At 44.5% G+C, this 12595-nt stretch overlaps 1 protein-coding gene across 2 annotated transcripts in view; it reads left to right on the top strand.

Annotated features, from left to right (window-relative positions):
- Nucleotides 1-718: 718 nt before the first annotated feature.
- inpp5f (inositol polyphosphate-5-phosphatase F) overlaps nucleotides 719-12595 on the top strand; it is a 305045-nt gene continuing 293168 nt past the window's right edge. For both annotated transcript variants that reach the window (XM_072479349.1, XM_072479348.1), the window contains exon 1: nucleotides 719-978. In XM_072479349.1, the coding sequence (XP_072335450.1) occupies nucleotides 882-978 (97 nt within the window). In that variant the 5' untranslated portion in view covers nucleotides 719-881. The remainder of the gene's footprint in view (nucleotides 979-12595) is intronic.

Genomic DNA, 12595 nt, shown 5'->3' with positions numbered 1-12595 from the left:
AATCGGGCATGCATGCACAGTATGGCCGCTTTTTAAAAAAACGGCCACAGTTTTTTGTTTTACAAGTTCCGGGCGGTTTTATTCATTTATTTTATTCTTTTTTTTTACAAGTTCGCAGCCATTTTGAAGGGGGGTTTATTTGATAAACTTTTACAGGAAAAAAATGCAGAACTTTGGACAGATGGAGACTCCATACTTTCCGACACCAGAAGGCTTCACCTTCATCGAACAGGTTCCATTGGAGGAGCGTGTACGAGGGCCAAAGGGACCCAAAACCATTTCCTCCATTTTTGTCAAACAAGGTAAGAGAAAATGGTGGGTCGCGCAGGTCGGCCGGCGTGAGTCCCGATGGTTGGCCGGTTGGTAAAAATGGGTCCCCGGAAAAAAATTTTGAAGAACACTGGCCGAGGGGAACAACAACTACCACAGGCGAAGTAATTAGAACCAGGGATGCAGAAGAGAGTTGGAGGAGTGTAGATTTTATTGGGGGGGGGAGGGAGGTTATAAATCTGGAAGCTGAAGGTTAGGAGTGATTTCTAAAAAAAAAAATGCAAGACATTTCAAAAAGAAAACTTCCACTCAAGGTTTGCCGAGCTGGTCAGACTAGGTCCCTTTTACTATCGTTTGGCCGTCAGAAATTCTTCCCCGGGGAGTGGCTCCTTTAAGGGGCGGGCCGGCTGGGGCTGGCGGGTGACGTGTGCCGAGTGGCTGCAGGAAATTAACAATCAGAGAGCGAGGGGCGCAGCGCCGGCGGAGCGGAGGGCAGCGCCGGCGGAGCAGTGCAGCAGCGGCGCTCCGCACTCCTCAGCGCTCTGGGCACAGGCTCCGCGCTCCCTCCCTCCGTCCTCCCTTCACCATGTGCAGCCGCTGACCCCGATACCATGGAGCTTTTCCAAGCCAAGGACCATTACATCGTGCAGAGTGGGGACAAGGCGCTGTGGTGTAGCCGAAAGGACGGCTCCTTGCAAGTCAGACCCGGTGAGATTACTCCGTCTATTCCTCCCTCCCTCCCTCTCTCTGCTTTTTTTCCTCTCTCTCTCTCCCTTTCTTCTACCTCTCTCTCTGCCTCTCCCTTTTCACTCTCTCCCTCTCTCTCTCTCTCTCTCTTCCCCTCTCTTCAGTGCGTGCTGCCTTGTTCTAAACTCTGGGTAGAGCTTTAGGGTCCCTGAAACGCCCATGTGAAGTCGGTTTCAGTGCTATTTCTCAGTCGGGTATAACATTTGTAGCTCACAACTGCACTCGTCCTCTTCAGGGGAAGGTAGCTGATTGATACAGGTGCAGTAGGAATGCTGGTAGCTGTGTGGTCTTTAGGGTGACACTTCTGAAGGTCTGGTGCTGGTGTGAGTTTGAACTTGTGTGCTGTTCATACTGTCAGTAAAGCAGGGAGGGAGTGCCTTTTTTGCCTACACTGGGGATTTGTTTGAACAAGTGGAATTCGTACACTTGCAAGCAGAGTAGGGTGCAAGTGAACCAAGAGTGATGGGAGGGGATTTTTTTCCTGAGTACATTGTACTGGCTATTTATGAGATTCAGTATTTAATTGATTTGTGTAACTGTAGGATGCTAGTGACCAGAACTGAATAGTGTAATTTTAGTGGCTGTTTAAAATCTGTAAACCTGCTATCATAGTTTAACTGATTTTGTACAGTTGATTTCTAAATTTAACTAGCTATTTATTGTGTAAAGGTTAAAAATACCATTATTTTGGGCTGTAACTTTAATAACCAATCTGTTTGTGTTGATGGCCAACAAACTGCTGGTATTTCTCACCTTTGTGTGCTATTCTGATTTCTTGAAGGTAACATCGTTGGCCTACCTGAGCAAATGTTCTCAAACATGCGGTAAAATGAGTACTCAAATCTATTCCGAGGTGGGGGTTTGAAGTTTATTGTAATAGCCACTGTTAGAATTCTTATTGAAATTTGGAAGTCATGCAAAGCAGGAGGGGGAGAAGAGTGATCTTCAAAGGAACCAGTAAATGCTATTTTAACTTGCTGAGATTTGGGGCAAAGGAAGGCTTGTTTCTTGACATTGCCCTTGGAAATAATTTCAGTTCAACATTTAGTATATTTTCATGCGTTAAATGCTTTCTTCAGCTCAAGTTGCGTTTCCTTTGAACCTGCTGTTGGATTAAGTCAGCTGACCGAACATTAAAAATGATCTGCAAACTCTTTTGCTTTCTGTGCAGGTAATGTTTGAAATGCTAATGAGGTGGCTTAAAAGATGCCTCTCCTGGGAAGGAACGCAATATTCTAACTGGGTCTCTGTCAGAAATCGGCAGTGAGGTTATGTGGAACTGTGCTGTTGTTTCTGCCTGCCTTCTCCTCAACTCTTCCCTGGCCAGAAGTTTGTGGTACTTGGGATGTTCGACTTAAGTGTGGGTTTCAAGCTGGCAATCAAGATCTTGTCAGTTTGTAAAGCATATCTGTGAGGATATCAATGTTTGTGAAAACGTTCAGTATTTTGGTTGCCTGGGTTGAAGAGGAAACCTGCTTGTCACGATGAGCGAACTTCAAGTGTTGGAAGTCTTAATTAAAAAGATGTATAAAATGCTAAAAGTACGCAGCCAGTCTGAAGGAGGAGAGCAGGTTAATGTTTTGGGAGTGGACTACTCCTTGAAGCAGTCCTGACAAATGCAAGCCCTCAATTGTCAACCTATTGTTTGATCTCAGACACTGGCATTCCTGAGCTGCCACCTTTCCAATGTGTTCTGTTTTTGTTGGACACTGCAATGATTTTTTCCGACCAGCAGGGGTGTGCCCTTGTCTCTCCTTCAATGTGTCGACAATGGTGAGCAAGCCTTAGCCAGCTGCTGTGCAACTTTTTCCGAGCAATGGAATGCTTTAATATGGCTGTTAATTGTTTAAAGTTCAGTGCTCAGAGACTGAGCTCATGCAGTGGTGTATATCTTTGCACATAGTTTTCACAAAAGGAAAATGATCTGAATTTCTTCTCTGGGCCTCGTCCAAACTTGTGGGCAAAAGAAGTGTTACATGTTGAATTTCATCTCGTGGAAGTGGAATGTCCAGGAAGCATTTTGATTGAAGGTGAAATGTTCAAAACAATTCTAATCCTTTGTTGTGTTGAGAATATTGTCAAATATGTCAAAGCATGGTGGCACAGTGGTTAGTGCTGCTGCCTCACTGAGCCGAGGTCCCAGGTTCGATCCTGGCTCTGAGTCACTGTCCGTGTGGACTTTGCACATTCTCCCCGTGCTTGCGTGGGTCTCACCCCCACAACCCAAAGATGTGCAGGGTAGGTAGATTGGCCATGCTAAATTGCCCCTTAATTGGAAAAAATGAATTGGGTACTCTAAATTTAAAAAAAATGACAATATCATTGTTCCTGTTTAAATTCTTCAGAGAGATTGGTACCGAGAACTTTTTTTTACACAAGTTGTATTGAAATCCACTCATCGGCTTCTTATGATATCAAGAGGAGGAACTTCATGAGGTCCTGCTGTTTAGGTTTCCATGTTAATAAACAGTAAGTTTTGGCTGATGTAGCATCCCATAATTTCAGATGTCTTTCTGTTGTTGAGGCAGTTTTAAGAGCAAATTAAGAGTGACAAAGTGATGATCAAATGCCATTTTGCTTGTTGTAAAAGGAAAATCTGAAAGTTTGTTGACTTGATGTGAAGGTTTTTATTGTTGTGCTGACTGCCTGTGTCCCACATTGCAAATTGTTGTTTCTGTTCAATGTGAAACAAGTGCTCTGTTTTCAAATGTTGGTTTCTGCGCTGCTGTTGCACCAACGGAGTTGGGACGATTTGGTAATAGGAGGAGGTCATTCAGACCTTCAAGCCTGGTCTGCTGCCATTCAAAACTACCAAGGCTCATCGGGCACTTCACTGCCTTTTAACCACACTATCCTTTTCAACCGTTTACATCATTGTTAATCCAAAATCTATCCATCTCCACTTTTAACATACTCAACAGCTCCGCTTCTGTGGCCCAATGGGTTCAAGACCTGCAAAGACTTGCAGCCCTCTGTGCAAAGAAGTATCCCCATACCTCATGTTGCTACCCCCTTTGAAATTGTGCCCTTTATTCTGGGCTCCACAGCCAAGGGAATCACCTTGCCTGCATCTATCATGTCTATTGATAAAATCCGTACAATGCATAAGGAGGCCACCCAACCTGCACATCTTTAGACTCTGGAAAGAAAGCAGAGCACCCGGAGGAAACCCACGCAGACAGTGGGACGAATGCAAACTCCACACAGACAGATACCCAAGGCTGGAATAGAACCAGGTGAGGCAGTATTGCTAACCACTGGTCTCCAGACTCAAAACGTTAGCTCCCTTCTCTCTCTCTCCACAGATGCTGTCAGACCTCCTGAGATTGTCCAGTATTTTCTGTAATTCTCAGGTTTGAATCCCACCATGACAGATGGTGAAATTGGAATTGAAGTCGAGTGATGAAACCATTGTCTATTTTAGTAGAAACCTGTCTGGTTCACTCGTGTCCTTCAGGGAAGGAAATCGTTACCTGATCTGGTGCTCCAGACCCACAACATCGTGGTTGACTCTTAAATGCCGCCTGGGGTGGAGGGTCATTAGGGATGGGCAATAAATGCTGGCCCAGCCAGTGCCCACAATCTAATATTAAAAAAATAAGGTTCAGCGAGATCACTGCCATTTTTGGAAACTTTAGAGAATGCAGGCCCAGTTGGCGTAAATCCCATCATCCCTGTAACAAGTCTGGTGGACCTTTGTTGCACTCCCTCTGTGGCAGTATATCCCTTTTGAGGTAAGAGAACCTAAAACAGTGCACATTACTCCAGATGCAGTCTAATCCAGCTACAATACATTTGAAGCACGATCTCACTGCTCCTTTACGCACATCTTCTTGCAATAAAGGCGAACATTCCATTCGCATTCCTGATAACTTGCACCTTTGTGTTAGCCTTCAGGGTCATATGCGGCATTGTGCACAGTCGTTAGCACTGCTGCCTCCTGCCGCTGAGGACACGGGTTTGATCCGGCCCCAGGTCACTGTCTGTGTGGAGTTTGCACATACTCCCCGTGTCTGCGTGGGTCTCGCCCCCACAAACCCAAAAATGTGCAGGGTAGGTGGATTGGCCACGCTAAGTTGTCCCTTAATTGGAAAAAAGAATTGGGTACTCTAAAGTGTTAGCTTTCAGTGACTTCTGGACAAGGGCATCCAGGTCCCTTTGTACACCTACACTTTCTCATTTCTTATCATTTAGAAAATACTCTGCACATGTGTTCCTTTTACCAAATTATCTCATGTTTTCCACATTATATTCCATCTGCCATGCTCTCGCCCACTCACTAAGTCCAAATCCTCCTGCAGCTGCTTTTCATCTTCCTCAAAAATACACATTCCCACCCAACTTTGTACCATTGGCAAACTTGAAAATAATACATTTGGTTCCCACATTCAAATCATTGGTGTATATACATATATCGTGAACACTTGGGGCCCATGTATTGGTCCTTGCAGTACCCCATGAGCCACAGCCTGCCAACGTGAGAATGTCCTGTTTATTCTTGCTCTGTTCTCTGCCTTTTACCCAATCCTTAATCCATGCCAGCATATTGTCTCTGATTCCATGTGCTTTAATTCTGCTAATCAAACTCCTGTGGGGGACTTTATCAAAAACCTTCTGAAAATCCAAATATACTGCATCCATCAACTCTTTTTATCAATTTTGTTGGTAACCTCCTCAAAAACTGTAAGTTTGTCAAATTTCCCATTTGTAAATCCACCCTGACTCTCCACAATCATTATTATCCAAGTGTCCATTTATCACATTCTTTATAATAGATTCAAGCATTTTCCCTAATACTAATGTAAGGCTAACTGGTCTATACTTCCGTTTTTCACACTCCCTCCCTGAAATAGTGGGGTGACATTTGCCACTTTCCAATCTTCAGGAGCCATTCCAGAATCTATAGAATTTTGGAAGATGTTCGCCATTGTGTCTTCTATCTCTATAGCAACCTCTTTCAATATACTGGGATGCATAATATCATGTACTGGGGACTTCGAGTTTCAATCCCATTAATTTCTTCAAAGCAGCTGCACTTTCCTCCAACTCTGCATCCTCCACTGGCCATTGGATCTCTATCTCCTGCACCTTCCTTCATGAAAAGGGAAACAAAATAATCATTTCGATTCTCTGCCATTTCTCTATTCCCCATTATGAATTCTTCTGACCCTGTCTGTCATGGAGACCAAGCGCTTCCTTTTTATAATAATCTTTTATTTATTTATTTTTAAAAATTTAGAGGACCCAATTATTTTTTCCCCCAATTATGGGGCAATTTAGCATGGCCAATCCACCTAACCTCATGTTTGGGTTGTGGGGGTGAAACCCACACAGACATGGGCAGAATGTGCAAATTCCACATGACCCGGGTCCTGAGCGCCACAGTTGCAGTGTTAACCACTGCACCACATGCCATCCATACAATATTGGTGTCACAGGTAGGCTTACATTAACACTGCAATGAAGTTACTGTGAAAATCCCCTAGTCGCTACATTCTGGTTTCATTGAATCTGTTCGGGTACACTGAGGAAGAATTCCGAATGTCCAATTCACCTCGCAAGCGCATCTTTCGGGACTTGTGGGAGGAAACCAGAGCACCTGGAGGAAACCCACGCAGACACTGGGAGAATGTGTAGATTCCGCACAGCCAGTGACCTAAGCCGGGAATCGAACCCAGTCCCTGGCTCTGTGAAGCAACAGTGCTAGCCCCTGTGCTACCGTGCTGCCTTGCATGCCTATAGAAGCTTTTACTGTCTGGTTTTATGTTGGATTGCATTCATATTCTATTCTCCCTTTCTTGATCCGTTTCTTAAGCAGTCTCTTGTATGTGAAACTCAGCTTTCTGCAAACTGTTGAGGAAATGCACTCCAGTGGATGAGCGATCCTGCTGCTGTTTTCCCCGGACAGAATATGGCAGCGTTGTGAAGATTGGCCCTGTAATCTTTGTTTAAGCACCCCCCCCCTCTCATCAGGTCTCACCCCCGTAACGCAAAAAGATGTGCAGCGTAGGTGAATAGGCCATGCTAAATTCCCCCTTAATTGGGAAAAAAAAATTGGATATTCTAAATTTATTTAAAAAAGATATAACCCCCCCCCCTCAGAATATTTATTTTCTTTTAGTGTTTAGATTGATCACCTGTTCAGATTTGTACTCCTCAACCAACCAATGAGATGCTGGGGAATTTGATAGTTGACGCTGTTGACAGGTTTGTCCAAGGTCAATGCTTCTGAAGGCACAGTGGTTAGCACTGCTGCCTCACAGTACGATGAATTTTTTTTTTAAAAAGCAAAATGCTGGGAATAGAAATCAGGGCAGGCAGCATCTGTGGAACGAGAAACTGAGTTCATGTTTCGAGTCCATGACCTACCCAAGGTTTTATTGTCTCTGAATTTCTGACAGTGGGCAGAGTGAACCCAGCCATATTTTGGACACACAATGCAGCTAATTAGCATCTTTATCCATAAATGTGCAATTACTGATTTAAAATTTTAATGAAAATAAAACATGCTTTCCCAAGTTATGGTCAAGCACTCGTCTATTTCAGAGACTTGTCCTGTAAATATTTTATTGTGCGATTGAGGTTGTTGCTATTTGAGAGCTGGGCCATGTGTATGATGCTGGCTTGCTGGTATTGTTGTGGGGTACCCAGCAAAAATGTGACTGTGCATCTCACTGCTGAGATGGGAGGTTCCCATTATAGTTCTGATTACATTTGCTGAACCCATGAAGTAATTCTATATTTTACCGAAAATAATTTGGAGGCGGGGAAAAAGCAAAACAATCCAGTAATTGATAGCCTGGTAGAATGCATGACTTGAAGAAAGATTGTGTATGATCTTGAAAGTATTAAGAGCATTCCATTGAAGTCGATGTAGCTTAAAAAAATAATCTGATATTTTCGTGATTTCAGAGACCCCAGTGAAGTAAAGGTGAGCCTCTAGATATTTATCCTATCTAAATTATTGTTAATTTCAAGGATATTCTGAGATTGTGAGCAGTTTTGGGCCCTGTTTCTGAGGAAGGATGTGCGGGCTTTGGAAAGTGACCAGAGGAGGTTCACCAGAATGATCCCAGGGATGAAGAGCTTTCCATATGGGGAGCGGTTCAGGACTCTGGATTTGTACCCATTGGAGTTTAGAAAGATGAGGGGGGGATCTTATTGAAACTTACAGGATACTGAGAGGCCTGGAATAGAGTGGACGGTGAATCTGTGGAACGCTTTACCGCAGAAGGCTGTGAAGGCCAAATCACTGAGTGTCTTTAAAACCGAGACAGATAGGTTCTTGATAAGTGATCAGGGGTAATGGGGATGAGAAAAATATCAGCCACGATTGAATGACAGAGCAGACTTGATGGGCCGAGTGGCCTAATTCTGCTCCTATGTCTTGTGGCTTCTGCCCTCAAGTCTTGTACACAAAGGGTGACTGAGGTCAAAGGCTATGGCAAGCCACAATACACAAAAGCACTTCTCCAAAGATCCCCTTTTCATAAAAGAAAAAGCAACCTGCATACACCACCATTTGCAGATGTCAGACACACATACATGGTCTACAATGAAGATCCTCGTGCATCTATGGAAAACTGGTCCATGGATTTTCTGGCTGTTCCCCCAGCGGGACCTTCCGGTCCTGCCGATGGCGACTCCAGTGCTGTGGGTTCCCCGACGGCAGGAGGGTGCGAACAACGGGAAACCCTGTTGACTGAGGTGGGATCGGAAGATCCTGCCGTCAGCCAATGACGAGCTGCCTCCACCGCTGCCAAACACGGAGGGGGTTGAAAATCCCACCCGTTATAGTCTGACCCACTTTTCTGTCCATGCGTGCACACAGTGCAAACAATCTTTAAAGCATTAAGGTCTTCTGGTCGTGCAGTGCATGTGTGGATTGTTATTGGTTGTTTCTCTGGTGTTCACATGTTCCTCGGGTGATGTTGCTTTTTTAGGTAATGTTGCTGCTGATCCGTTGACCTCTGGGACTGACTATGTCCCAGTTCCTTGTCAGGTGGGTGTTTGCTGTGAAGTAGCAACATATTCCGTTCCACATAGGTGTGTGGATATGGTCATGTATCTGACCATTTTATTTTCACCATGTACGATTTGAGGTGACCAATTTTCTATTCTGGTCCCACATTGGACTCACCTTTGAGAGCATTGTATGCTTTCAGCTTTCAGACACATAGCTCTAGCAATGTTCTGGTTTGTTTCATTTTGATTTTGTCACCCTCCTGGCTTGAGTCGTGTTTGAGCTATTAGAAAAGTGGTTTGGGTGCGGCGTGACATTAGTTGCTGAACTAGACTATTTTCCATGCCTTTTATTGGGTGTGTCTCTCCATTCCAGGATTGCCTTCTACATAGCTGTATGTGATTTTACATGTTTTTGTTCATGCCTTTGGCAATTTTCTGCACAGGGCTTCTGTTGTCCTTGATCTCTTTGCTCATGTTTGGTCAGCCCAGGGTGGCATGGTGGCAGTGGTTAGCACTGCTGCCTCACAGAGCCAGGGACCCAGATTCAATTCTAGCCTTGAGTGGCTGTCTGCGTGGTGTTTGCAGTTTCTTCCCGTGTCTGTGTGGCTTTCCTCCGGATGCTCCGTTTTACTCCCACAGTTCAAAATGTGCAGGTTGGGTGGATTGGCAGTGCTAAAAATTGTCCTTTCGTGCCCAAAGGTTAGGAGGGGTAAAGGGAATGGGCCAGGGGAGTGGGGCTGAGTGGGATGCTGTTTTCAAGTGTCAGTGCAGACTAGATGGGCTGAATGGCCTCCTTCTGCACTGTCTGGATTCTATGATTCTCTTACCTTCCCTGGACTAGACTCATTCCCTGATTACTTTCATGGATGCATTTCTTGAGAGTAAGTTTCTCTGTCAGCAGACGTGCTCTGATGGTGGGACCTCTTTCTGAGCCTATAATTTGCTTGAGCAGATCACCTTTCAGATGCTCAAGCTCTCAAGATTCAAAAGATGTCTCTGTGCAGTTACATACTGATCAATATTCTCCTCCTCTTCCTGAGCTCTGGTTTGGAACACAGCATTCAGAATTAACATTAGTAGAGGGATCAAAGTCCGTCGTTATGGCCTCAAATTTGACCAGATTAATTTCTGCCTGAGGTCTAGAGGGCAACACAACTTATAGCACCCCCCCCCCCCCCCCCCCCCAAGCACAGAATTGCTGCTACTTTCAGTTCAGATGTCTTAACTTTGGCAATTTCGTAGTTCTGTCATTGAATTTCCAACATATTCTCAAATCCCTCCGTCCCTCTTCTCCATTGGAGCCGAAACTGGAACATTCAAAGCCTTGCTGATTGACCCAGCAGTCTGTTTCCTGTAAAAGTTACAGACCGTTGTCTCCACAGAGGCTCACTCGAATCCAGTTGCACACGGCTGAAACCACGTTCCAAGTGATGGATGAAATGACTTCTGGAAGACACTTCGCCAAAACAACATTCGGTAAAGAAATAAGATATCCCAAACGGGGGAGATAATCAGCAATGGGGTGAACTCTGGGGATATTGATGCTTTTCTGTCGTGCAAGTGCGCCATTCAGCCACGTGGGAATTAATTAATTTTGATGTGCTTTTGTTCAGAATTGTAATTTCCCCCCACTTTAAGTGATGTTGAGGTTTGAGAACAGATTTTTGAAATGTGTGGTGTTGTGTTCTGTGATCTTGTCTTGCAATGAATCTACAGAACTGCCGGTGACTTCGACAGGACTAGGATTTATTAATGCACACATGGTAAAGTTACGATACGATCACAGACCAAGTTATCATAGAAGTTACATTAGCCTCTCCTGAAACTACCCTTATGCATGACTAACCTCATGTATGCCTTACATCCTTCTCCTGGTTGCCGGAAGTTGCCTGACTGATATCAGACACCACTTGCTGGTGGGAGGTCACACTGTTCAGTACATGTAATATTATCTGCAGGCATATCACCACACGTGGATCACGTCAGTTTGTTCTCTATTCATTCTGCTTGTAACTGTGCCACTTGCTACAGGAACATTGTGATCGGAGTGTCAATTATATGCTGCACCTTGGACCTTGATTTTTTTTTCAGTGGGAAGTCAAGTTCAGCGATGTTTGGGAAGAATTAGGTGAGAATCTTTTGACCAGAATGGTCAATGCTTTGTGTAAACCTCGCAAGGCCTCGATTAAAATACAATATTTTAAATGAAAGAATTTGCCCTATTAAATTGGATATCCTAAATTAAAGAATTGGGCATTTTAAAATCTGCAGTCAAACCTCAGGCAGGCTGTTGGAATTCAGACTTGACCAAAGTCAAATCGCAATCCACACACAATCTCCAGAATATGTCTGGACCTGCCCTGTCAATCACCCATCAAGAAGATCAGTAGCCCAGTTGAGTTTGACTTTCCGTCACTCGGAGAGTTTCTACTCTTGCCTTATATGGGAACAGTATATGTGCAGCCCACACCACCAGAGATGGGACACCTGGGGTGGGCTGAGGTGGCCCGTGAAACGGTCATCAACCGGACCATTGGCTGCTGAGACCCCTTCCTGAGGCATCATTGGCAGAAAGTTAGAGGAAATGGCATAAGGGTGTGAAGGGAAGGGGATAAAAACAGGCACTCCGGACCCCCCCCAGAAGCAAAGACTCTGGGTGTGAGGTGACCTTGACCAGATCGGAGAAGTGAAGACCAGAAGGAAGCAAGAGACTGCCAGCAAGAACCATCTTGGTGAAGACGGGCCAGAGGAATTCCAGCAATGAGATCCATAGCCTACCAAGCCACCTTCACGGTAGTATTCACTGATCTTGGGTACCTTTAGTATTTTGTGGGTAATATATAGGTTAATTGTGTTAATAAATATTGTTGAATTTTGAACTTGTCTGTGGTTTATTTCCTCGTAAATAAAGACCCCGAGGTAAAACCTTGGAATAATTAAGTCGAAAGTACCAAGGTTTTACAGGTACAACAGCTTTTATAAAAAAAGAACAATACAGCACAGGAGCAGGCCCTTCGGCCCTCCAAGCCTGTACTGGTCAGATACCACCCTTAACCAAAACCCTCAGCACTTCCTAGTGCTGTGTCCCCCTATACCCATCCTATCCATATATTTGTAGAGATGCAAATTTAAATGATAGTTTAAAAAAATATTTGTCCATATGACCTGCAAATCTGATTTTACGAACAAGTAATGAAAAAAAAAACTGAAGGAACCAGGATGTTGCGATCAATGCAGGTCTCCTTTGATAGAACAGCAAGTTGCAATGCAAGAAGCTAAGCCATATGGGCAAGAAGGTCACCGATTTCTTTTTGACTTGCGTTGATGTGGCTGAAATGGACCTGTACAGTGATGGGCAGTACAATTGCCTTGAATGTTTTTTATATTTAATAGCAGTTGTTGCTGACTGAAGGCGTGCCATGCTGCCTCAGCGGGCACATCGGCCAGTGAAGCCTATTAAGGTGTCATGTGAGCAAGGGCAAAAATGAGTGACGTATCCAGGACCACTGGTGCCCATCGAACTAACATCACAGCCAGTAAATGCAGTGGGGAGAGATGATTGCCCTATTTTCTCCTTTGCTCCCAGGTGCTGAGATTTGAGAGGAATGCTGCT

Source organism: Scyliorhinus torazame, chromosome 16, assembly GCF_047496885.1.
Source record: "Scyliorhinus torazame isolate Kashiwa2021f chromosome 16, sScyTor2.1, whole genome shotgun sequence".
Classification (NCBI taxonomy): Eukaryota; Metazoa; Chordata; class Chondrichthyes; order Carcharhiniformes; family Scyliorhinidae; genus Scyliorhinus; species Scyliorhinus torazame.
Note: the sequence above shows the minus strand (reverse complement) of the source record. Positions and strands in the feature narration are given on the sequence as shown.